The sequence below is a fragment of the Stegastes partitus genome, unplaced genomic scaffold (assembly GCF_000690725.1).
Source record: "Stegastes partitus isolate 25-593 unplaced genomic scaffold, Stegastes_partitus-1.0.2 Scaffold269, whole genome shotgun sequence".
Taxonomy (NCBI): domain Eukaryota; kingdom Metazoa; phylum Chordata; class Actinopteri; family Pomacentridae; genus Stegastes; species Stegastes partitus.
The window spans coordinates 86,329-110,444 of NW_007578000.1; the positions used below are offsets into that span (position 1 = coordinate 86,329).

Genomic DNA, 24,116 nt, shown 5'->3' on the forward strand with positions numbered 1-24,116 from the left:
AATAAGTTGCCACCATGTATTTTATGTGCAGTATATTGTATTATTAATAATATTGTATTGCTAGGATGTTCTAATATTGGATCAACACATCTGTCAGGAATATAACTTTGTGTACTTTATGTATTGTTTGGGATTCAGAAAGTTACATCCATGAATATTCTCTTTTTGTTAAAATTAGAATCTAAAACCCACCAAGTGTGTTTAATTTTAGAAGGCACACTGCTTCCCAAGAAAAATACAACCCACAGTTCAGTTTGTCACCTACATAGAGTCCTGAAATTGCAGGTTTTTTCGCATATTTACCCTGATTACATCCACACAGTTACACACAATCACACCTGAAAACTGACTTCGGGTTGAGGACGTTGCTCAAGATGCAAACTTTTTCACTTTTCTGAGCCACATTTTATTCGACTGATGACCTACTAGTCACAATCTTGTTTCTTTAACTTTGAGGCCACTACAGGGAAAAAGGAGATATATCTAATAATAATTTAAGCCCTGACGTTTTTCACAAGGGGTTGAAAGTAGTGGGGACTCTGCCATCTGTTTATTTTATTGGAATATTTCGACCATCTGCTATGAAAACCTCCCAGGAAATTAGATTAAAGAGTGGAAGATGGAATGGGGAGTATTGTTTTAACACTACAATGCCAACACTGTCTGCTAAAAAACTGCATTCATAACTTGGAATAAGTTGTGTTCCCAATTACATTTAGGTGCTTGCCGGGTTTCTGAAATGCATCATAGTGATTGGCATGAGGTGGTTGGGGTAGATGGCAGGCCAACAAAGCTTACAACATCGATGACCAGGCTTTACATCCAGAGTCTTAGCTGTGTTTATGCTCCAGCAGCAAAAGCATTTTGATTAAAGAACCGGTGTGTAGGATTCAGTGGCATCTAGCAGTGGGGTTGCAGATTGCAAGGTCCTCTGTAAAGCCAGCGTTTGGCACAACATGGTAGGCTTTGTGGAAGAGGAGCTGTTCTCTGTGTAGGTGTGAAGGATTCTTTCTAAGCTCACAAAAACACAACGACTTGCAGTTACAGATGATTATACACAAATGAAAAAGAATGAATGAATACAGAAATGAATACTTTCATCTGCTAGTAGGTCCCCCTAAATCTTGTCTTGCATTGTCAGATCTATCTCCACACCTCTGTGCCGGCACTGGAGAATGGTCTGGCTGCACCTAAGTACCATTCTGCTGTTGGTCAAACAAACGTACGGTGGGCGACGGGGGAAATGACGTGCATGTACACAAACGAGCTGCGTATACATGAATGCTTTGCATAAACAGAGTGCCATAAGCCTCTAGGGGCAGTAGTGAGCATTTCACCTGAGAGGTAAACAACGATGAGCGAGACAAGTAACTTAAGTTGAGGGAAAAGCTGCATGAAAAGGTCTGTATTCTCTGGTCTCCATGGATAAACATAAATAACAGAGGGAGACAGTAGTAAAACACCACTTCAGCAACTATACAATCAGACTGATTGAAAAGCTAAAGACTTAAAAACTGCCCCTAGAGGCCTGTGGCACAGCATCTTCTTTTTGCATTTGTTGTCATTTATGCAGTGCGTCTGTATCTGCAGTGTTTTCCTTTTTTCGTCCAGGGTAGTGCCCAGGATGCAGCGATGGTACCCCTGCTAAATGGTGTCAATTGTTTAGGTCTATGTGTACACAGGGAGGAGCGTCATTTAAAGATGTGTCGGCCTGCTGGTGCACAGCTGCCTAACTGCTTAACTCAGTTCCCCAAAACGTGACATTTTTACAGTGTGTAGGTTGCTGCTTGGAGTTTGCAGCTGTTGCTTACCGTAGCAAAGGGGATTTTGAAAATGGTAGCATGCAGATAGCGGAAGTGTAGCAGAAATGAGTGCTAAAACTATCAGACTTATACCACCAGTCTATATCAGACTGCTTTAAATCAAACACACTGGACCTTGAAGGTGAGGAGAAGATTGCAGTTTTGATTAAGTATAGCCTAACATGTCTCAAGTCACTATGGACTCTGCATTAGACCAGAGTACAAGCTTCCATTAACTTTATCCAATTGCTATGAGCCAAAACATAAACTTAAAAGAGTTATAAAACTATTATTAAAGTTAAAATTGTACTACAACATTGGAAACTGTCAATACCATCTGTTGATACAGGACAGTACGCACATGTACAAGATGACGAAAAACAACCCCTAAGCTGTCCAACTGCTCACAACTACAATCACACAAACATTTATATGCGCATCATTTTACGCAATATTATCTACATTCCCTGCTGTCACACTTTGCACTTGCAGCTTTACAATTTCCTATGCTCTGTATCTTTATTTTTTATATAGTCTGTCGTTTGTTTTGCACATGTTTAATTCTGCAAGTGCCTTCAAAATGTTGTTTTATCGCTGTCTGCTGCAGTATAATGAAGATGCAATGTCTGGTTCTAATTTTAAATCTAATTCTCAAAATACGTCAGTGATGTTGTCTATAAACATCATACCTGGAGACAAGGTTGACTCAGGAACTGATGCTTTTACTGTGAAACTATTTTAAATATATGGAATATATGGTTGACTTGTCCTGCTTCACTCACTGCTCTTATTTGAACATCAATGTTTGGTACATCTGCAGCAGGAAGAGACACATGGACAGGTACTGGCATGTAGGAATGTCAGCAGTTAGCAAAGTCAAAATGTCACAGAGGATTGGATGGTTTTCAGGACAGGAAGGAATCAGACACTGTTGGCACCCACACAGGTGTTTCACTCATTTTGAATCATTTAACCTCTTCTCACATTTGTGCTGCTTAAATAGAAAAGTAGTACGTTTGTTCAACCCAGACAGGTGTTACAGAAGTACGAGGAGAAGAGTCAGGGTGAAAGACACGACCACACAGTCCTGCTGCAGGTTAAATCAACCAAAGTAATGGAAAACACCTGTGATGATAATCAGGGCCTTAAAAATCCATCTGACTATACCAATTAAAATGCATTTAGTACATTCTGATTAGTATGTAGGATGAGTGGTGCTCCTCTCGGAACAAGAGAAGCAGTTTTAGTATTAGTACCAGCAGCGTTGGTGTGACTAATATTCTGAATTTAATGCTTTTAATGTGAATTTTTGATGAAAATTGATTAAATGTACAATTACTGCTTCGTGCAATGTCACCAAAAACAGCAGTGGAACGTTTGCAAACAGACAACTGAACGAAACACCAAGTCATTTATAAAGTAAAGCATCACCTGAATTGTCTGAATCACTAAACAATCAAACATGCCCTGTGGACTGAGCACCGTAAGAATGTTTGAAGCACTCGCAGAGCAAAGTGACAGTTTGCAAAGTGCATGTCAGCTTCACTGAGCTTTAATCAGGGCCCACCCTTGTTTTTCTTTTGACTTTTAATATAATAACAACATATAAGACTCAGAACAGCTGGCATCCTCAAGGGTAATTTCTGAATTTACTGAATCATTTATCATGAAGTGAGGCTCTAAATGATGCAGAATTCCTCCCTGAGCTTATTACAGAACTGAATGCACATCACAGGAGCATTTTAGCTCCATTTTTGCTTCCTACCATGGTGCCATTTAGGTTTTGTAATTAAATATACGCAAATTACGACTTTAGTGTCATTGGGAATCCTCACCGAGTTGCTCAATAGGATGAAGGTTTTCCCTTGATTTCAGTGTTTTAATTAATTCCTTGCCTAAAACAGAATGTTTAATTTGATTGCCTTTTTTAAACCTAACCTCTGATAACTATCACATTACGTTTATTGAAATCTTCTGATAGTTTTCTTTCATTTTTGTAAGATTAGGTGGTAATAATATGAAAAATAATTAATAAGAGTTCACCTTGAGCAGAATAAAATACAACAACACTAGCAGTAAACTTAAACCAAGTATGACTATTTTGTTAATGTGAGGTTTGATCTCTCACGCAGCAATGTGAGATTACTGTGAGGTGACAGTGATAACCACGGCTCTACTGTGCAATATTTGAATCTAGAAGATGAAAAAAAAGGCTCATAATAAAGTGGCATATGACCATGTGACTGGAGTCATGTGTTGCTAAATTCTGCAGATTTATGGATGTTAATCTTCAGGATATTTAATTTAAATCTTGTGTAAAACTTGTATTTTGTTGCCATGTTTTACGTATAATGTTCATATATATGACACATATTTGAAGGTGCCTCAGTCATTTCAGTAGCATTCAAGATAAGATTTGGTCATTGAAGATCAATGGTTTCAAATGGCTCTTAAATACCTGAAATTAAATACGTAACCTCATCAGCTGTAATATGTTCAGTTTTGTCAGTGATTTCTTACTTCCAGACTTGTTGACTCATCTAAATGTACATTTCTTTCAAACTGATAGGGAAATAAACAGTTAGGAACACACTCATAAGATCTTTATATGGACATCCTCTTACCAACGTGACCATAATTATAGAGCTAATCTGTTGTTGTTGCTAAAGCATTAGTAAGGGGATCTAACGCATGCAGCTATTTCAGCGTGCTGTTGTTGGTGGTTTGAGGAATATGTGATGCTAGCCCAGTTAAACTCCACTATACAACTGGACCTACGGCACTGATTCAGGATAAATGGCTGAAACGTTTGCATAGCTAACATTTGCAGATTTTTCTTATTCACACAATCTTTTCTTCTTTTTTTTTCTTTTTTGCCTCACAGCTGAGCTCTAGCATGAAAAGTAATTGGAAAAATGATTCCAATTCACTGTAATAACATCAATTTTAATAAAAAGGCACACAGATGCTAACAATTCTAGCTTTCTGCGAGTATTTTTCCTGGGCCTCAGGAAATGGGAACAGATTTTGGTGTTCTCTTGGGAAATATCGGCATGTCAATTCCAAGTATTTAATCTTAGAGCTGAATGACACCCTGTTCCTGATGGATTCTGCATATTCTATTTATCCGTCTTCCTCTAAACCATCTCTCAGAACGTCGCTTATTCGTGTCTTTAAGTGCACAGGATCCTTTCTCTTTGGCGTCTTCCAGACAAGTCGCCTTTATAAAGGGGAGATGGATGTTTTCTCCGCCGTGCATTTAAGTTTATTTCAGTACATAATGGATGCAAAAAGCCAACAGCTGTTACCTTGGTCTGTCCTTCAATGACAGAGAGAGGCACGCTGGTGGAGGGCCACTTGTTTCTAGGAGGTAAAGGCTTGTCGCAGTTCCATAAAACCACAATCTGTATGGGAGAAACACAGGATAATGTAACGCAAGCATCGACATTAGTTTCTGCACAGAGTGTTGTGAGACAGTTGATATTTCACACAAGTGTTAAAAAAAAACTGCAATAACCATCTTAATATGCGTTTTCTCTTTATTTTAAAGAAGTAAATTGAAGTCAGTGAGGCTTTTCTGCTCTACAGAAACACTTCCTGTATCTAATTATCAAAGAAAGATAGTCTGTCGCGTTATAATACAAAACTGTTTTCTCACATCAGCGGTGTGAACAATTAAGTGATTCAATCAAAAGCGTTCAGTACATTTACAGGTATACAGGTATTTATAGGGAGTCTTTATTACACGTAGTTCATAATAATGTTTTATAAGTCCCTCTGCTTATACAACAAGCCGTTTTTTCTCCAGATATTCCTCTTAAGTCTTTGGCTGTGTTGAACATTAGGCTTATTACAACATACAATCCAGCCCATATCTCGAGTTGCGAGTAAAAAAACTGTATGACGTTAAACAATTTCTATTTTGAAATACAGTTTCTATTGAGCAATAAACTGCACATACGGTGTAACTGGAGATTGAGACTAGTTGACTGGAGATTTTAACTACCAGACAGTGTTGTTGCTGCTCAGTTCACACTTCAACCACCATCAGGTCCTTAAACGCAGATACAGAGCGGGCCTTGATCTCCACAGTACACAATCCCTCCAACTTGTGTTAATATACAATCTGAGATGTGTCATATTGGTTTTGTGCTGCCTGCTCACAAAAAAAAAAAAAAAAACAGGACTTTTGTGGCATAATCAGAATTCCGAGGTCACGCTGATGCAACTGACTGCAGGCGAACGGTGCCACATCTCGCGCTGGACTCAAATGTGTTTTGACTTTCTTGACTTGTCAAAAACTTGTTACTGGAAAGTTTTTGAGCGAGTTGATTAGATGTTATTTTGTTACCGCCAGTCGTTCCAGACCTCTGACCTCGAATGAAAATTAGCCGGAGAAGTAACAAGTAATAAGTTTGACAACCCCTGCAGTAGCTAACGTTCATACATCTGTGTCCACATACTACAGAGGTTAAGAGAGTATTAGAGTTAAGTGCTCTGAGACAAATAAATCTGAATAATTTTATAAATTAAAAAAAAAAAAAGAATTCAGCAGAAATAGAAGATGGGAACCGGTAACTTTAGGTTTCATGCACAAAAAAAAAAAAAAATCTGCAATGACATAAAATATTCAGATATTTGTCATAATGTTGTGACTTTATTCTTAAAATATTACTCATGAAAAAAATGACTTTGTTTTTATATTATAATATTTACTCATTACTTATTTGATACGACAGTGAAGACAGATGGGAATCTAAGAGAAAGAGAAGGGAAATGACATGCAGTGAAAGGTTCCTGCTGACCGGGAATCCAACCTGGTTCCCGGCGTATGTCCCCATATGGTGCGTGCCTTAACCGCTTGCCTACTGGGTCACCTCTTTAGTCAGAAATGTTACAAATTTGTTTGAAAAATCACTTAAAGTGGCCACAACACTGGTTTGTATTAGAACAATGACTGTGCAGCATCTTTAAACTTTCCTATCTGAAGCTACAAACTATTTCATGGTAGAGAAGAAGAGACAGAAGAGGAGGGGAAAAAAGGAAATAGAGAACGGGAGAGATGGCAAAACAAAAAGAGTTTTGTCCTGACGAAAATTGAAAAGAAACATGTGGATAACTAAAACATGAGACAAGTGAGACATTTCTCTCATGAAATAATGGCACCTCCTGACATTGTTTACACTCTGCTTTGCATTTGACTCTTTATATTTAAAACAGCTTTTTCACGCTTTTCCTCGGCTGCAGAGGCACCGAATCGCAGCGAAAGCACAGACACACTTCCCACCTGTGCACAGAACTTGGACTTGGCTACAGCGATGATGAGCTTCACCACGGGGGAGATCTGGGACTGCAGAGGAGTTACCGTATGGATCACAGCTGTGAACTGCTGCGACGGGCTCTTACCTGCACAAACACACACACACACACACACACTTCAGACACAGTTGACACAGGTAAACTGTATTTAGGTTTTTTTTATTTTTTTTTAACACAGATTTGTGCAGATGTAGCTCTCCATAAAGCTCCATCACGGTTAACTGGACACAGAGTGCTCTGTGCTGCACCCGTCATCCATCTTTCTGACAGCGTATATACCCCTGGTTCACATGACTGAGCATGAGTAAACATGTCTAATCCAAGAGCGAACAGTTCGCTTTGAGTCTCTTTTACCGAATTGTGAATGATGCAGATTTGCTTCCATAATGAGTCGATCTGTTTTCTACAACTCTCGTTAGTTACTTTCTTGCATTTTGCTGAGACAAACAAATGAACCAAAAAGGACAAAAAAGAGACGTATCGAAGCAGAACCGAACTTTAAATTACTGCCTCGGATAAATGACATCCAGCATGCAGTGCAATGAGTAAATTTGTAATTTTTGAGGACGTGATTCCTCCTGTGGCTGCCTGCACCAGAGGAATGCATCAGTATTACGGAGCATGGGTTGCTACGATGGGATTGTAGTCTCTGATTAATAAATAAATCTATTCATGTCATGATTTTTATATATATATATACAAAAAGCATGCAGTGCTGGTGTTACAGAACATATATAATGCACACTAATGATAGCAGGAACCACATTTAAGTGATGTTCTTTTGATGGAAAATGCAAATATCAAGACAGTAAACAGTCCTCTGCTCATGACCAGCACAAGAATAATCTGACTACCGTACAATTATTGCATTTAGATGAAAGATGCGATTGAACATGTCGACAAACGGCAGCATGTGGCATCCTGGGTGAGTGCCAGAGAAGATTCCCTTTTGATTGTTAATCTGATTATCAAACAGATCATGTAAACTGAGGGGATATCCAGCAACTGAGCTGCGTAAACACTTTAATTACACAACTAATCTATTATCTTGCAAATATCAGGTAACAATGCGCATGTTAATGTTGAGATTACACATAACGCACTCAGAGGCTCCATCACAAAAGGAGGAGAGAGAGAACTCCTACTCTCTAACAGTAAGCATTGGGACTAATTGAATAGTCATTTTGAAGACGACTGTAGTGCCAATTAGAGGACTGCACTGGGATCCCGATGCAAATCTGGCAGCGGTGGGTGGTTTTAACTTTGCTGCAGGCAGAAGCGAGCAATCAAAAAATAAAAACTGGGTCCAGGTGTGGTGCTAAAGAAGCGATCATCTGCCAAAATGTGACTACAGCTCCTACACTGTAACTAAAACGTTGTTAGTGCATCGAAATGACTTGATCTCAGTCAAGAGGTTTGATGTTCTTTATAGTAGATATAAACCCATCTGTAAACCCTGTTAATTACACTGTAGTTTCTAAAATGTAAAGATGTTAGACAGACCAGACACATGCAGACTAAATATCCTTTGGCATTACAGGATTTCCTGCAACCAGCAGGACTGAGACAACAGAAGAAAAGAACATGAAAGCAGGTTTTACATTATAAAAGCAAAGCAAGTCTGACATGTGGACGCATTTTTCAATTGTTACTGAAAAAATAGAAAAGAAACAACAAATCTTCCACCTTTGGTTCTGAAGATTTCAGTGTCCAAGTTTCAGTTCATACAACTAGAATGTCCGAGTGTAAGTGAAAGCAGCACTACTGACTGTCAGATGTGTGCAACTTGTCTGTAAATATTAAATGTGCAACAGACACAGTTTGTGCCTTGTATGGATGGCGGCGCACACAAAACCCTCAAACTTGAACAGGAGCTAAAGTTCAGTTTGTTGCTTCCAGCTGTTTATAGGAGTCTTTCCTCTTTTATTAGTTTATTAAATACCTGCAGCAGCAAGCATGCATTTACACACAATACGACAAAACACAACACGGTGTCATTCCATCAGATATTAAACAAGACACTGTGAAGAAATGCATGAAACGTGTACCTATTGCTCTCGAAAAACAACTAATTATGGATGTGAGTGTACTTTTACTACCTCAGCAATGACAAATACACATCTGTGTATTAATACTCCACAGTACAACAGTGTGTTTTCCCCGTGGGACGGGAGAAGACACACAAGTCTGCATTGTGTGAATTATCGCTGGTGCTGGCTGGAATGGACATCCAAAGTGCAGGAGTGGGTGATAATGGTCAGAAATCCAGTGGGAGTGGGATTAAGTAAACATTCTAGTGTCAGCGCTGCACCTGGTGGAGATACTGCTGTACATCATCTGACCTTTTTAAAATATTCTAAGCCATCTGAAGCATATTATTATATAAGAACGCTTAGGAACATATTAGAAAACAACACATGTGACATATATTTCAAATGTGTAGGAGGAGGCTTCGGCGCAAGAGAAAAAAAAGTATTCGCTAAAGGTAATAACTATCAGATGATTTCTTATTTGCATCCATTACATTTGATCAGCACTCACAGTACTTGATTAAAACCTACCTTTGGCTCATAAATGTGCACATTTACCAACTCTAATCTAACAGGAGGTTTTATAATATCAGTGAAGTGTATGAAGTCTTCACATAACATTCTGTTAAGTGATTACATGCTGGTAGAAGAGCTGAACTCCTACAAGTTCAGGTTCATTTGGTGAAGCTCACACATGGACTCAGTTTACATTTTCCTGAACCTTCTCTCTGGTGGTTTTAGAGAAAGCCTCTACACCTTTACAAAGTGATTAGAAACTGTTAGATATCCAATGTGAGCGGCAAAAATAAAGATTATAGAAATCTACAAAGCATAAATGGGGTCAGATCAGGCGTGAGATCACACACACACACACACACAGTCATGCAATATTCAGAACAAGCAAAGAAGGCAGAAGTGCAGGCACATGGCATGGCCGGCGCTGGGTGGGTGTGGGAATAGGAGAATACGCATCCTGGTGGATAAGCAAAGCCAGAGTGCTCTTTAGTGTTGCTCGATCCATCTCTCTGACACTGGGCCCCCTGACCAGCCATCTCAGGTGGGCTTAGTGGTATTTATGGAAGCATGAGCTCTGCCCTTGTGGGGGTCACAGAAATAGGCTCACACCTTCTGGTTTTTGGTAAGAGCAATGGCACCTTGATTTTTATTAAATGACATGGACATTAATTGTTTCACTAATTAAATCAAGGTACTTCTGATTTATACCGTGGGTATGACATGTAATTATAGATTAAACAAATGATTCTAGAAATACGTGACACACTCCGTGGTATCAGTTGTACTGTAGATATTGTGTGGCTCTGGTGGAGCTTTTTAAAGTCTGGGAATATTACTCAAAAGATACTACTTCAAAGTAATTTCATCTTGGCCTTGGGAACTACAAATTTAAAAAAATGTGATAAGATAGAATGTGCTTCACAGTCTCAGGGGGACATTTGTCTTCTGCAAAAGTGCTGCACACAGCTGAATACTCTGTAGGTACATAATCTGCATACGCTACACAGAACAGACCCAAACATAACACACAAAGTGAAACCGTACCACAAGTACAGAGAGCACACACAAATCCTTAATGATGAAACAATGACCCATGGTCAGTGGGTGGCAGACATGACTGGAAGAAAAATTAAAAACAGATGTCAAATGTATGGTGGTTTAAATGGGAAAAAAAAACAACAACAACAAAAAAAAAAACAAGCTTTCAAATTGCAATGTGGGACATGGAGGATTTTCGGAGCATTTTTGGGGCTTAACCCCCATTAGAAAGTAATTATTCAATTTGTTTTTCATTCAGTTTATTAAATTATGTTTTATCCTAATTATTCAGGATTCATATGTCACAACTGATTTACTTTATGTATACACACACACTAAAGCACAGGAGGGCTCTTTTTAACTCTATTCAGGACTGTTGGGCTCTTTTGGACCGAGGCCATTTGGTTTAGGTGATTGTTTTTTTGTTTTTTTTTTTAAAGATTTTTTTTTTTATATATAAAAAGGGCACTTGTCATACATTTCTTTCTTGAGGTCCAATGGAACCCAAAGGATCTTCTACGTATGGCAACATGAAAGTCCTGAATAGGGTTAAACAGAGGCAGTGCAATATATGTCAGCCACAATATTAAAACCAGTGGTCAACCATGTGCTGTCAAACAGCTCTGAACCACTGGGACACATACATAGGACCTCTGGGGGTCCTGTGGTGTTGCCAGTGGATCCTTTGGGTTCTTTTGATTATGGGTTGGCACCTTTGTGGATCGAGTCTGGTACAGTATATGTAACAAATGCTTGATCAGATTCTTCCCACCTGTTTTCAACTATTTTTTTTTTAAATTAGGAGAAAAAAATACAATTTAAGAGGGCTGGGTGGTTTTGAAAGCAGTAATGTGAGAACTAATGTTAAAACAGATGTGTTTCATATTTGAGAGTTATATTATGGAATAGACTTTGTGATGACTTGAAATTATGTAGGTCTCTGTTGAGATTTAAAAAAAAAACAAACATTGAAAGGTAAAATAATCAAGGATTACAATGTAAAATGACTGACATGTGAAATGATTAAGAAGAATAATTTAGAGTGAATCTTGTTATGTTTTATTTCTTTTCTTCTTTGCATTATTGATATTCTGGGTTATTTTATGGATTGTACAGGATAGGCAAAAACAAGCCTTGGCTTCAGCCTATTTCTTTTTCGGTTACAGAGCTTGTTAATTTTTTTTTTGAGAAAAAATGTTTAATGGAAGCATGTATAATTCTTTGTCAGCTGAATGCGATTAAATTTTTGTACTGTAGATGGTAACCGAAACAAACCATTCATTCATTCACTCATTCATTCATTCATTCATTCATATCTGGAGACATCACAGTGAATTCTTGGTCATGTTTCTAGAGATGTTCCTGCAGTTTTTACAGTGTGTGTGTTGTATTTTATATATATTGTATATATATTTTTTATATATTTTTAAAATATTTTTTTGTGTTGTATTTTATATATTTTTTAAATATATTTTATTTTATTTTTCATTATATTTTTTACCCAATCTGTTTTTTATTTTATTTTATTTATTTATTTTTTGTTGTTGTCTTATTTTAATTTATTTTTATTTTATCATATCTTGTTGCACTGTAGCTCTGGATCTGGGAAACGCTGTCTCATTTCACTGTGTACTGTACAGCTGTATGTGGTTGAAATGACAATAAAGCTCTTTGAAATCTTTTGAAATCTTTTTTGTTCTGCAGGGGGAGGCTGCTCCTGTTAACAGATATTGTTGGCATGAAGGTGTGTGCTTTAGGTGTCAAAGTGACGTCTATGTGAATGTGAGGACACAATATTTCCAAGCAGAACTTGTATGCAATTGTAACAAAATGATACATCTTGTTCACTTCACTTCTTAATGGTTTTAGTGCTGTGGCTCATTGGTTTACATTTATACCCAAACTTGTCTCAGTGAAAGCTCTGCTGGTGGCTGGACTGCCTCTATTCTTATGACAGTTCAGGGACAAGAGTCTTTCGTCATTAGTGGACATTGGACTGTACAGAAACATGATGGCCTCAGTGTGCACCACTGTGGGCGGTGGAGTCAGGGAGGTTTTGAGAAAAATGAAGATAATCTAAATTACATTACAACTGGCAGATGTTGTTTTTAGTCTAAGGGGGCTTTAATTTGTCCCTGGCATGCACACATCTGGGACTATGCAGGGTTCAGTGCTTAAACACACTTGAGGATGTGAGGAGCAGGGATTGAACCCCAAACTCTATGATTAATGGCTGACCCAGTTACTAATTAATAATGTCACGAAAGATATGCAAAAACACACGGCACGCTAATTAAACACAGAAATACAGCAGTGTGAGATGCTCAGCACGTATAATAAGAATAGACAAAAACGTTTGGCCTTGATCGTGTTCTCACGGAGGGATTTTTAAAAAGCCGGAGTGAATATAAATATATCAGCATGTCAGTGGAACACACTGCTTAATGTGTTTTTAGCTTAACTGAAATTGATATAAATGAGATGGGAAGGTGAGAAAGAAAGAAAAAAAGGAGTTGGAATGCATTATAAATGCCAGCACCATGGAGAGAAACAAGTTCAGCTGCATCAACGCCATCACCATGATCAGAAAGGAAGCCAAAATATTGCCTTAGTGTTATTTCCTTGACTTCATCTGTAACCAGAGTCTGCTCAGGGAGGACACGATTCCTGCCTCCTGCCCAAACCTTCCCACAGCCCAGCCACTGTAACCTGTCCGTCCACAAATGTTAGATATATTCCAAGTTTATCACATAATACATGCTTACCTGTGGAAAAATCATATACAGTATCTAAACATATAGTACAAGCTTTGAGTTTTCACATTACCACATAATGACCAACCTAACCTGTGATGGAAACGCTTCAAAAACCCAAATCCAGACCAGGGAAATAAGTTCACACTTTGTTTACCTGTTATAATGTACAAAAAAATAAAAAATAAAAAGTCGGTTCTCTACAAAAACTTATAGAACGCTTGTCCTCCATCAGCCACACATTCTGAATAATGCAAAAGACAAAAGTGGCTCAGAACAGATACCAGCAGCTTTGATTCTAAATCCAAACCTTAACACCAAAATCAGATTTCAGCTTGACAGAGACGGTTATATCTGCTCTAAATCTGCTATCATTCAGATGTACATCGCCTGAGAAAGATGGATTTTTTTTCCCTTTTCTTATTAAACTTGATTTTCATCTGTCATTACTGGGAAAAAGAATCGCTTCATGCTGACAGTTTTACTCAACTGACCTCTGACCTTTCCCTTAAAACAAACAGGTAGTGACAAAGCATGAATTTAAAGACTCATTTTCAATTTTTTATTTCTTTACCCCTTGTTGACATGCCAGTGTGGTGTTTTTAATATGCTGGAAGACATATTGTGAGAAAAATAAGCAGTCAGTGCATAAAACTGCTGTGTACCAATGACAATTTTTAAACAAAATTCAAAAACATGGATACTAACATCCAGTTTAATATGTTACAAACCCTTTCTCTTGCTCAGTGGGGCTTTCTGTGTCATTATTTCTTTAGATTTGGTTCAAGCAGGTAGCTGAATTACTCCGTTATTACACCATGTCACTGTGTACAGCATCGCAGCACAGTCACAGGAGAGCTGGTATGCTTGAGCTGCAAGCAAGTTTGGGATTGTTGTTGCTTGGTGGTTTATGTTCCTAACCACCGCAGTCTATCATTAACATGTGTACAGTTATGAATGAAAATATATTAAACATATAAAATAACGGCATGGACGACCTTTTCCAGCAGTGTAGTGAAAAGTCTACAGCCAAATAAAAGCTACAGTTCAGTGGTCATCATCTATATGGGTTTCTCAGTGGTCACTACTCGCTACATAATGCCAATATCGTGTTTTTGCAACTAATAAAAAACAACATTTTAAAAATAATACCATAGAGAAATGTATGGTTAGTAAAAATTATAATAGCTTTTGAATGCACGTTCCTACACTGACGTCCTGTGAAACTGCAAAACCACCTGGAAAAATAAAAAAAACATCTGTGCATATTATAAACTGATCCATGAATTTTTGAAAATTGAACAAACAACCTCCTTTTGTTTTCACAGCTCAAAGCAGCTCCGCAGCACACATAATTGCACAACTTTCCACAAACTTAAAGTAAAGCTCTAACTTGAGCCATCAAATCAGGGTTTTCTTGCAGCTCCTGAGGCCACTGTGTCTGAGCAGTAAGTCAAACTTTTTCAACTATCGGGCAGAGGCTGCAACTGCTTTGCCATCAAAAGTTATGGGAAGGTAGCAGAGTGAGACCGTCGTGCACATGGCACTGACAACAAGTTATTCCCTGAGCAGCAGCACTGGAGATGGCAGCAGCAGAAATAGTGATTTACTGCAGAGGCATAAACAAAACTGCTCCATCTTTCCTTCTCTCCCTCAATCCCTCCCTTCTTCCCTCCTTCTAACCCTTGTGTCCACAATTCCTCGGAGAAAGACAAACATCGATCCGAGTTACAGCCTCAGTCTAGCGAGAATCGCCGTGGTCTGCATGCACACCCACATAGACATGCACATACAGCAGGGCCCCTGTCTTTGCCTGCAGCTTTAAGTTTTGGAACTTTGCACCAATAGGAGTCTTCCACTATTTATATAGTTCAGTTTTACAAAAAATATTGCAAATGTCAATTGAATTTACAGTTAAAAACCAGCAGTGTGGTCTGCATCATGAGCTCTTGCTGCTTCCTTTTGCTCTTCTAAGCTACCAGCAGCCAGCTTTGTCGCTGACACGTCATTTATTTTTGAGAAGATTCCTCTTGCATAGAAGAATCGGCGCAACTAACGTCCGGCTTCTAGACAAGCTCTTGGTGGCAGAAGCAACAGCTTACAAGGAATAAATTGAAGAATTTGCATAAAAGTGTCACGCACATTAACATAATTGGCTTGTTTGGGTGTAACCAAGCCAATGATGTATCAATTAATTTAAACCTTTCTCCAGTTTTCACATACATGATGAGCCAAAACATTGTGACCATCTGCCTAATAAGGTGTTGGTCGTCCGTGTGCTGCCAAAACAGCTTGGACCCGTCGAGGCACGGACTCCACCGGAACCCTGAAAGGTGCTGCCTGGTATTAGACACTGAGACATCAGCTGCAGATCCTTTAGGTCCTGTAAATTGTGAGTTGGAGCCTGTTAGCTTCAGCACATCCCCCTCCACACCCTGTCACCGGTTCATGGTTTGTCTCTGACGAAGATAGTCATCTCTGCTGCAGGCAACACCCTTCAAGCCTTTCAGCTTCAACTGGTTGGTTATTGTCTAATATATCAGAGGTCTTCACACACTCTGTTGTTAAGACATAATCAACACTATTTGCTTCCTCAGTGAGACTTGCTTCATTTGACTTCTATTTCAGTACTTACCCAGTATGGCATAGTAAAAAGGGAACTGGGCCGGGTCAGTCGAGTACTGCGGGAGAGTGTAGAGACCACCAGGCAGGGAGTTCCACAACAACCGGTTTCTGGATATATGAGAGTCCACACGGTCCTGGATGATCTGGAGGAGAGAGAGAGGAGAGTGGGAGAGAAAGAGCAAGGACACAAGAAGAATTTAAGATAAAAAGGAATAATAAATCAAAAAGAACAACAAACATAAAAAGAAAAAAAACGTAGAAAACAGAAGGGAGACCAAAAGGAGAGATAAAATACGAGGTGGTGGAGTGAAAAGAACTTATGATGTGAAAGTATTCCTTCCTACGTGTTCTTTATTTTCCAGAATTTTGCATCACAGTCGACTGAGAACTGGTTATATATGCAACGCAAACACACGTTTTATATTAATTACATAATGTCTAAAGAAAACCATGTTTCTCCAAATTACACAATTTAGATTTTAACTAAATGATTAATTCTTCTTTTATGATTTTTTTTAAATCCTCTTCTTCCATCTCTAGTCATTTATTAAATTCAAAAAAGTTTTGATTCACATGTTTTTGAGTATGAGTAAGTCAACAGTTTTGACTTATTGTAACTTAAAACAACGACAACAGAAACTAATAAACATCAAATTGTGTTATTGTGTATTATTATTCTGTTCTGTCCACTTATTTCTATCAAAAGCTTTAAGTCGTATTAACACAAAATGTTTGAGTCGATATAACGGAAAATTTAAAGTCACATTAAATGAAAATATTTGAGTTGACTTAATGAACTTTCATTTAACTGTAATCAAAGGGTACACGCAGCAGGTCGTCCAAACTTTGAAGTTCTGAAAACTTTCGACTTGTAAGTTTATCAACTCAAAACTTTTGAGACAATCAATCGCCTCAATTGTTTGAGTTTTGGTAACTTGTTCAGACAGAGGAGTTATGTTTTTAAAGGTACTTCCAAACAGTCCTCGGATCGGATTGGCAAATGTTTTATTTTTGGCAAATGTTTGAATAAGACCATGTAGAATAAAGTGGATGTGAGAAAAAGTTTTAATTTGGATCATTTCAAGGTCAGAAAACTGATCAAAAAAGCTTTGAATTTTACTGGTTGGGGTTCTTTAACTATTTGAAACAGTGTAAGCTGGAAAATGGCCACAGCTACTGACTAAGCTGTTTTTGGTAGCGAACAAAAAGTTGATGTTTTGAAGATATTTCATTTTTACAGAGACTATACCGCACACACTTGGAATTCAATTTGAAGTCGAAACGTTATACGAGCACAAGGACACATCATGCAGCCGATACAAACCGCCATCACCTCCGTGGTACTGCAGCTAACAGCTCCTTTAACCCTCCCTGCAGCATCTGGTGCTTTGGGAAACCTCGACAGGGCGCATGACTGCACAGAGCGGCCCAGAGATGCTTCTCCTTCACACGGAGCAGCGACTCGATCCCAACATGAGCAGTCCATTAGTTATTTAGCTAATAGCATCCATCTGGCTGGTTACCAAAGGTCAGGTTAGCTGGTTGAACGCCGCGACTGAGAGCCAAGAACCTCTGGAGGCTTTGAAGGGTGACACGACCTCAACCTCCTCTCATGAACGCACAAATGTTTAAGGTTCTGGAATAAGGATGTCATTTGTTTACTGTGATTACACGAAAATGATGCTATGAGTTTGAAAATGATGTTTTAAAGGCTTGAAAATATAAAGCTGGTTAAGGTGGGGCTAATTTAAATATTTCATATTTCACCAACACACCATATGTTTAGTTTGAAAATCCTGATTTGTAGGCTTTCAGTACATTGCTCTATAAACTGTTGTGGAGGTGAAGCATAAAGTAGCATGAAATGAAAATACGAAAACACCTCAAGTCCGTACAGCGAGCCGTTCTAACATTTAATAGCCGGACTGGATATGTGTTTCCAGATGTCCGTAACTCAATTCTTCCTCATCAAAAAGGACATTTCAGATATCCACAATGACATTCTTCCTGGGACGAACGACATCACTTTTACCATTCATGTGTACGGGGTTTCTTATTGCACTGTATTTATTGAAGTCCTTTGCAAAGATCAGCAATGTAACAATTCCGACTCGTCACAAATCTAGTTCAGCGTGTCTTTAATACGCTTCAATTCAACGTTTGTACATTGTCGTTTATATAAATTAGATTTTAACTGGTCAAGATGACGTTGTACATAAGTAGATAAGTTTTCTGATGAGTCAGAATGTAAATAGAAATTAGAGTTTTCACTGGGCGAGATGACATTATGTTAGAAACTATGGCGAGGATGAGGTGACCTGCTTTGCAAAGATGCTATGGTACAGCATCTGTAGCTGCACATCACGAGCTGTTAGAGCACCTTGAAACTAAAGTTCTCTGAAAATTTCGACCACAGGTTTGTAATGAACAAACTCTTTTGGATGAGTTCTTGATATTTTACAAGCATTTTCTAACAATCCTATTCACCACAGCAGCCGCCATCATTTGTTCTAATGCTCTGCTGCACCAATATCTAATGCGAAGCCTCACAATGAGCAGCGTCATTCGCAACAATGATGATATCCGGAATAAAAACTCTGATTAGTCACAGTGGAATTGGTCAAAATGACGTGTCTCTATTTATAATTCCACACATGTTCCAGCAGCTTGCCATAGGTGTGTGACTGTGTGGGAGGGGGCTCATAATGCGGATGGCTGGCTTGCCAGATGTTGAATGAAAAAGAGCTTCCGTGGGACTGAGCGAAAAAAAGGTCTTTCTTGCGATGACAGCTCGCTACAGTGCTGCCTCCTTCTTCCTCTCTAATTTAATTCCTTTTCTCTCCACTTGTCACGAGTTGAGAAAATGAATTCAGGCCCTCGTTTGACTAACCCCAGAAGGCTTCTTAAACGTGTGATGTCTTGATTTAGTTCAGGCCGAAAAGGCACTTTCAGACCATAAATGCATGTTACATCAAGCCAGCATGGAATGAGTCTCTGCATGACTGTGTGAATATTAGTTTTGGAGCGATATTATACGGAATTTTTAAGCATCACCAAAAGCATTTTAGTATTTATGCTGTTTATTGTCAGAAAATTGGCAATTTAAGTAGAGAGTAAGAAACTTTAAGATCTTTTCTTTATTAAAAATGATGGAATTTACAGCAGCTTTCCAAGCACATACTTGACACGATAAAGCCATCATACTTTTAATCATTTGTCTTAAATGCTGCAAGGTGCACCAGTGAATAGCACCATTGCCTCGCAGCTAGAAGGTCGCCGGTTCTTGTCCTGGGATCTTTCTGTGTGGAGTTTGCATGTTCTCCTTGTGCAGCGTGGGTTCTCTCTGGGTTCTCCCACAGTCCAAAAACATGTTGAGGTTAATTGGTGATTCTAAATTGTCTGTAGATGTGAATGTGAGTGTGCTTGGTTGTCTGTCTCTAAGTGTGGCCCTGTGATAGACTGGTGACCTGTCCAGAGTGTCCCCTGCCTTCACCCTAAGTCAGCTGGGATAGACTCCAGCCCCCCACGACCCTAGTGAGGATTAAGCGGTGTATAGATAATGGATGGATGTATGGATGGATGGATAAATGTGTTAGTGTCATGCTAATTTTAATCTAGTAAAATCCTTAATGATGCTTGTCTACGTTTTGATTTCAATCATTTTTGATAAATAAATGACCATCCACCACAAGGATGGCTTTTAAAATCTCAAAATGCTGAAATAATGGTGAAATAATGAATTTTGTTTTTATGAAATTGAATTTTAATGAATACAAATATTCAAATTTTAAACATCTATTTGTGTTCAAACCAACACAGTTGCTAAGAACAAAGCATGAGACAACGTGTTTCTTTGTCTTTCTTTGTCTACTGATCTGTGGAGAAATGGCACTTACAGCCAGCTCTGTACACCCACACACACACACACACACACACACACACACACACACACACACACACACACGCACACAAACACACCACCTCCTGACACCAACTGTCAGGCTTGCAGTATGTGGGACACTACAGTTATCAGCAACGCTTCATTTCACCCGTTTAGCCTGGTGGCATGCTGGCTCTGAGTTTTTAGCACATCTGGCCAGCAGCACACGGCTGTCAGTGGGCTTCTGTCTAATTTCATACCCTGCTAGCACTGGGCATTTGGTGGAGTCACTGAGGTCTTGTTTGTGCAGAGAATATACGGGGGGGAATAAAAATGCTGCAATTTGAAAAGTCTTTGTATTAACCTACACAGGAAAAAAACAAACATTATGTTATGTTGTGTTCTTTATCTTTACCATTCTTCTTTAGGCTTCATGCAAACATTTACAGGTGAAACATGACGGAACTCCGTGCAGCATCTTTAGCCAGGGGTCGACTGGCAACCAAAAGCAGCTCAGGAATTTACCGTCAAAGGTTCCCCAATCTGATGCATCACTAACATAACGCCCCACGTGTGTCGATCAATGAATCCTCAGTCTGACACATCAACTATTGTTTGTGTTATTCTAAAGTGTAAAAGAATGAAACAAACAAAATGAAGGTTTTGTGATGATGCTGTTGATGACGTTAGTGTTTTAAGGAGCAGAAATTCAAAGCTGAATTACTGGAAGTGCCACCTGACAGCTAATTCTCTTAATAGCTGCTTTTATTATCGGAATCATTTACAACATTGCAACTAACGTGATACATTATGCCTTAATTTACAGTCACACAGGAACATTGAGCGGCGCTCCTCTAATTGGATCTGTGCTGGTTCCTGCTCCTCCATTCTTTGTCTTTCTTATTCAGAGCAAGGTTAACCTGTTGGTTTACATTGTAGCGCCTTTAATGTTTAACTTACATTCCTTATAAGCTACATACGAAAAAGAGCTGATGAGCAGTCAGAGGTTGACAATCATTTCTTTTCACTTATAAGAGAAATGTAAATGTTTGTGCTCTGAATCCAACAGTTAAACCTTGGAAACAGTGGAACCTGCAGCACTGAAACGCCAAAGTTAACAAACATTTAGTGAGTTCCTTTAGCTGGTGCACAGCACTGAGCATGTCAGCCTGACAAAGAGGCTGCTCCCTCCTCTCTGAAGTTTCTGCATCTCCACCACCGTCCTCATCATCACCTGCAGACCGCTTTAATAAATCTGTTATATCTTAGCATCATCAGCCAGCAAAGCCTTTTTCTCTGTCTCATACCATCTCTGAACTGCCTGCCACAGGTTTTTTAAACATTCTATCCATATTATGGCATCGAGTGCTGAAAGACTTAATGAACGCTGGATACTTTGAGCTGTAATGACTACTGCTGTTACTGATTTTACCAGTTGTGTCATGGCAGCTGAAATGACCTGTCGAATATCTGTACATTTGCATAGAGGCTATTACCGCTGGGGTTCAGATGAAAGCACCGGCCAGTCAGTGCAAATTCAAAACCTGAACCTGTCTTAACAAACTTTCATGTGATATCCTGTCAGTCCAGCGTCTTCATGCGTCTAAAATAACTGGATGTAGATTCTGAAAGCAAAACAGCACATTAACTCTCTTAGAAAATGAAAGTTTGTACTTCGAAGCAGTGAAACAAACTCTTGTTAAATCTACTGCTGTCAGGGATTTCACTACTGCAGCCCTTAAAGGTGCAGTATGTGATTGTAATCCGATGCACTTTCAGCCACATTCAGTGAATATCTCCTCACGGTCTACTAGCTGTCTGTTCTGTGTGCGGCTGATGTTCGCACACAGTCCTGGCTCTGCTAGTGGAAAACAAAACACAGTGGCTTGGACTGAGCCACACAACCCGGTGTATTTCTGTGCACAAGACATGGAGAAGTTGTAACATGAAATCGTGGAACCGCATATAAATATACAACATGTGACTTCCGGCATATTTTGCATTTTACATTTTAAGTTTTTGGTGTCGCAAAAACATGCTAAATAGTTAAGGTTAAAATAAAGGTCATTTGTTGCAGCTGTATGGCACGCAATAAAATGCAAAATTCGTGTGCTGGCGACAAATGTTATAAACCTTTTAATGATGCTACGCTGGACAGGGAGGGTGAGGGAAGATGGGGGGAAAGAGAGGCACAGTATAGCCTAAATATGGTGCAGGTTAACCATCTGTATATCAACAGTCGCCAGCAGTTTCAGGTTGTTAATCATAGCGAGGGTTGCATATTGCTGCACAACTGGCATACAGGCTATACAAGGCTGTGTTATTTCCGCTTGATGTGTCCTCAGTTCAGCTTCACAATATGAAAGCTGATTGCTGGGTTGATTGTTCTGATTGCACTAACATATATTATTGCAAGGACTGCAATTATTTTATGACTAATAAGAGTAGGCAACTTTATTTACATGATTAATGTCTCCTGATTTGGTTTAAAGATTATTTACATTCATGATATTTGTTGAAAAAAAAAAAAAAAAGTTTGATGTTAAGAAACTAAATGTATAAGAATAAATGAGCTACTTTTCCAATTTGTAAAAACAACTTAAATATGTGCTGTGTGACAATATATCTGACATATTGAGTGAAAGAAAGATTGCACCGTTCAACTCAGTGCATTTATTAATTCTGCAATTAAAAAATAGAATCAGCGTGACTGTAGCAATTAAACCAGGAAGACTTAAACAATGAATCATTCATACATATATGTAAACATATTATTCACATTATAATAATATATTAAAAGTTCTATCATTTCATGGTGAATATAAAAGCCCATGAGCAGCCCTTAAATGATTTAACGAGGGTGATGATGATGATGATGATGATGATAGTAGTGATGGAGACCGTGATGCTAATGCAATGATGAAAATGATGATTAATAGTTGCGGCGATGGTGATTTTAATGTTTATGCTGGAGGTGATGAAGGAAAACAATAATGTGTTGCTGTATAAAGACGGTGGTGGTCTCACTGATGTTTATGTGATGATAAGTATGATGCCGCTGCGGATGGCGGTGATAAAGAGGACTGTTATATCTTTTGTGTCTGCGTTCAGAGATGCTACGCGGAGCAAAGAGTCCCTGAGGACTAAATCAAGGCTGCGAGGAGGTGAACTAACAACAGCGGAGAATAAAATAAGACGAGGAAGGCTCTCGCAGTACATGCCAATGAGACAAGTTCATTTTGTGCACCTCAGCTGGTTAGGTCATTTAATGAGCCGGCCTGTGGGTTTCTAGCCTTGAGAGCGGGCATATACACCCACACACATACTGCAGCCTCTCCAACCTGAAGGCTGCCAGACAGCACAGACCTCCTTCACACCTGGCACTTCACACTGCCTCTCATGCTCCCATTGTGTTTAGATTCTAGGCATCAAAATGCTGGTTTTCAGCCTACATGTAAGGTTCAAATTAATGTTACTTTTCTTTTCCAAGGTTTGTCAGATCGCTGTTTGCATCAGTTACCGCGTTCCCAAATTTACTATGGATGTTAGCTGTGTTTTATGAAATATTTTTTTTCGAAACTCAGTCAAGTAAAAGGTGTAAAATTTACTCTGAGAATACACGTTTAATTAATAAAGAAAGCAGATTTATTTATAGCTGCATAAATCAACATGTTTATATTAATAATGGATCTAAAACTATGTGCAAAGTCAAAGGTGTTGCTGGTCGTGATAATCTCACACTAAATTATCACCAAAGTCTGCCGGTGCCCTCACGTCTGCAGCGTATTTTGCTACTTTGAGCTAATTGATGTGATTTTGCAGCTTTCCAATTTGCTTTTTAGGCTTTACTGCATTCATCAAGTCTTGTTTGCAGACGGATGTTTTCAGCTACAAAGGCTCTCATTAAGTCATTGTGTGCTACCTGATCAGCACTAAACGACACTAAGGACTCTCTGTTGCACATTTATCAGCTGGTGGAGACCAAAACAGAGATAAAAGGGAGTGATTTGGGGGTTTTGTGCCTTCCAGATGTGTAACTAAACTAAACTAAACTAAACTGCGTGCTAGCGCTTGGAGATTTAAACGTTGATGTGATGTCAGCGTAACATCCTACTTTACATCATATGTTGTATCATATCACAACTTTTTCCAG

The 24,116-nt window shown here is 38.8% G+C and overlaps 1 protein-coding gene across 1 annotated transcript in view; it reads right to left on the reverse strand.

Moving 5' to 3' along the window:
- LOC103357708 (exostosin-1-like) overlaps positions 1-24,116 on the reverse strand; it is a 360,610-nt gene that overhangs the window by 32,026 nt on the left and 304,468 nt on the right. The window contains exons 6-8 of the mRNA XM_008282376.1: positions 16,094-16,226; positions 7,090-7,208; positions 5,111-5,206 (exon numbers count right to left, since the gene is read on the reverse strand). Of these exons, the coding sequence (XP_008280598.1) occupies positions 5,111-5,206; positions 7,090-7,208; positions 16,094-16,226 (348 nt within the window). The remainder of the gene's footprint in view (positions 1-5,110; positions 5,207-7,089; positions 7,209-16,093; positions 16,227-24,116) is intronic.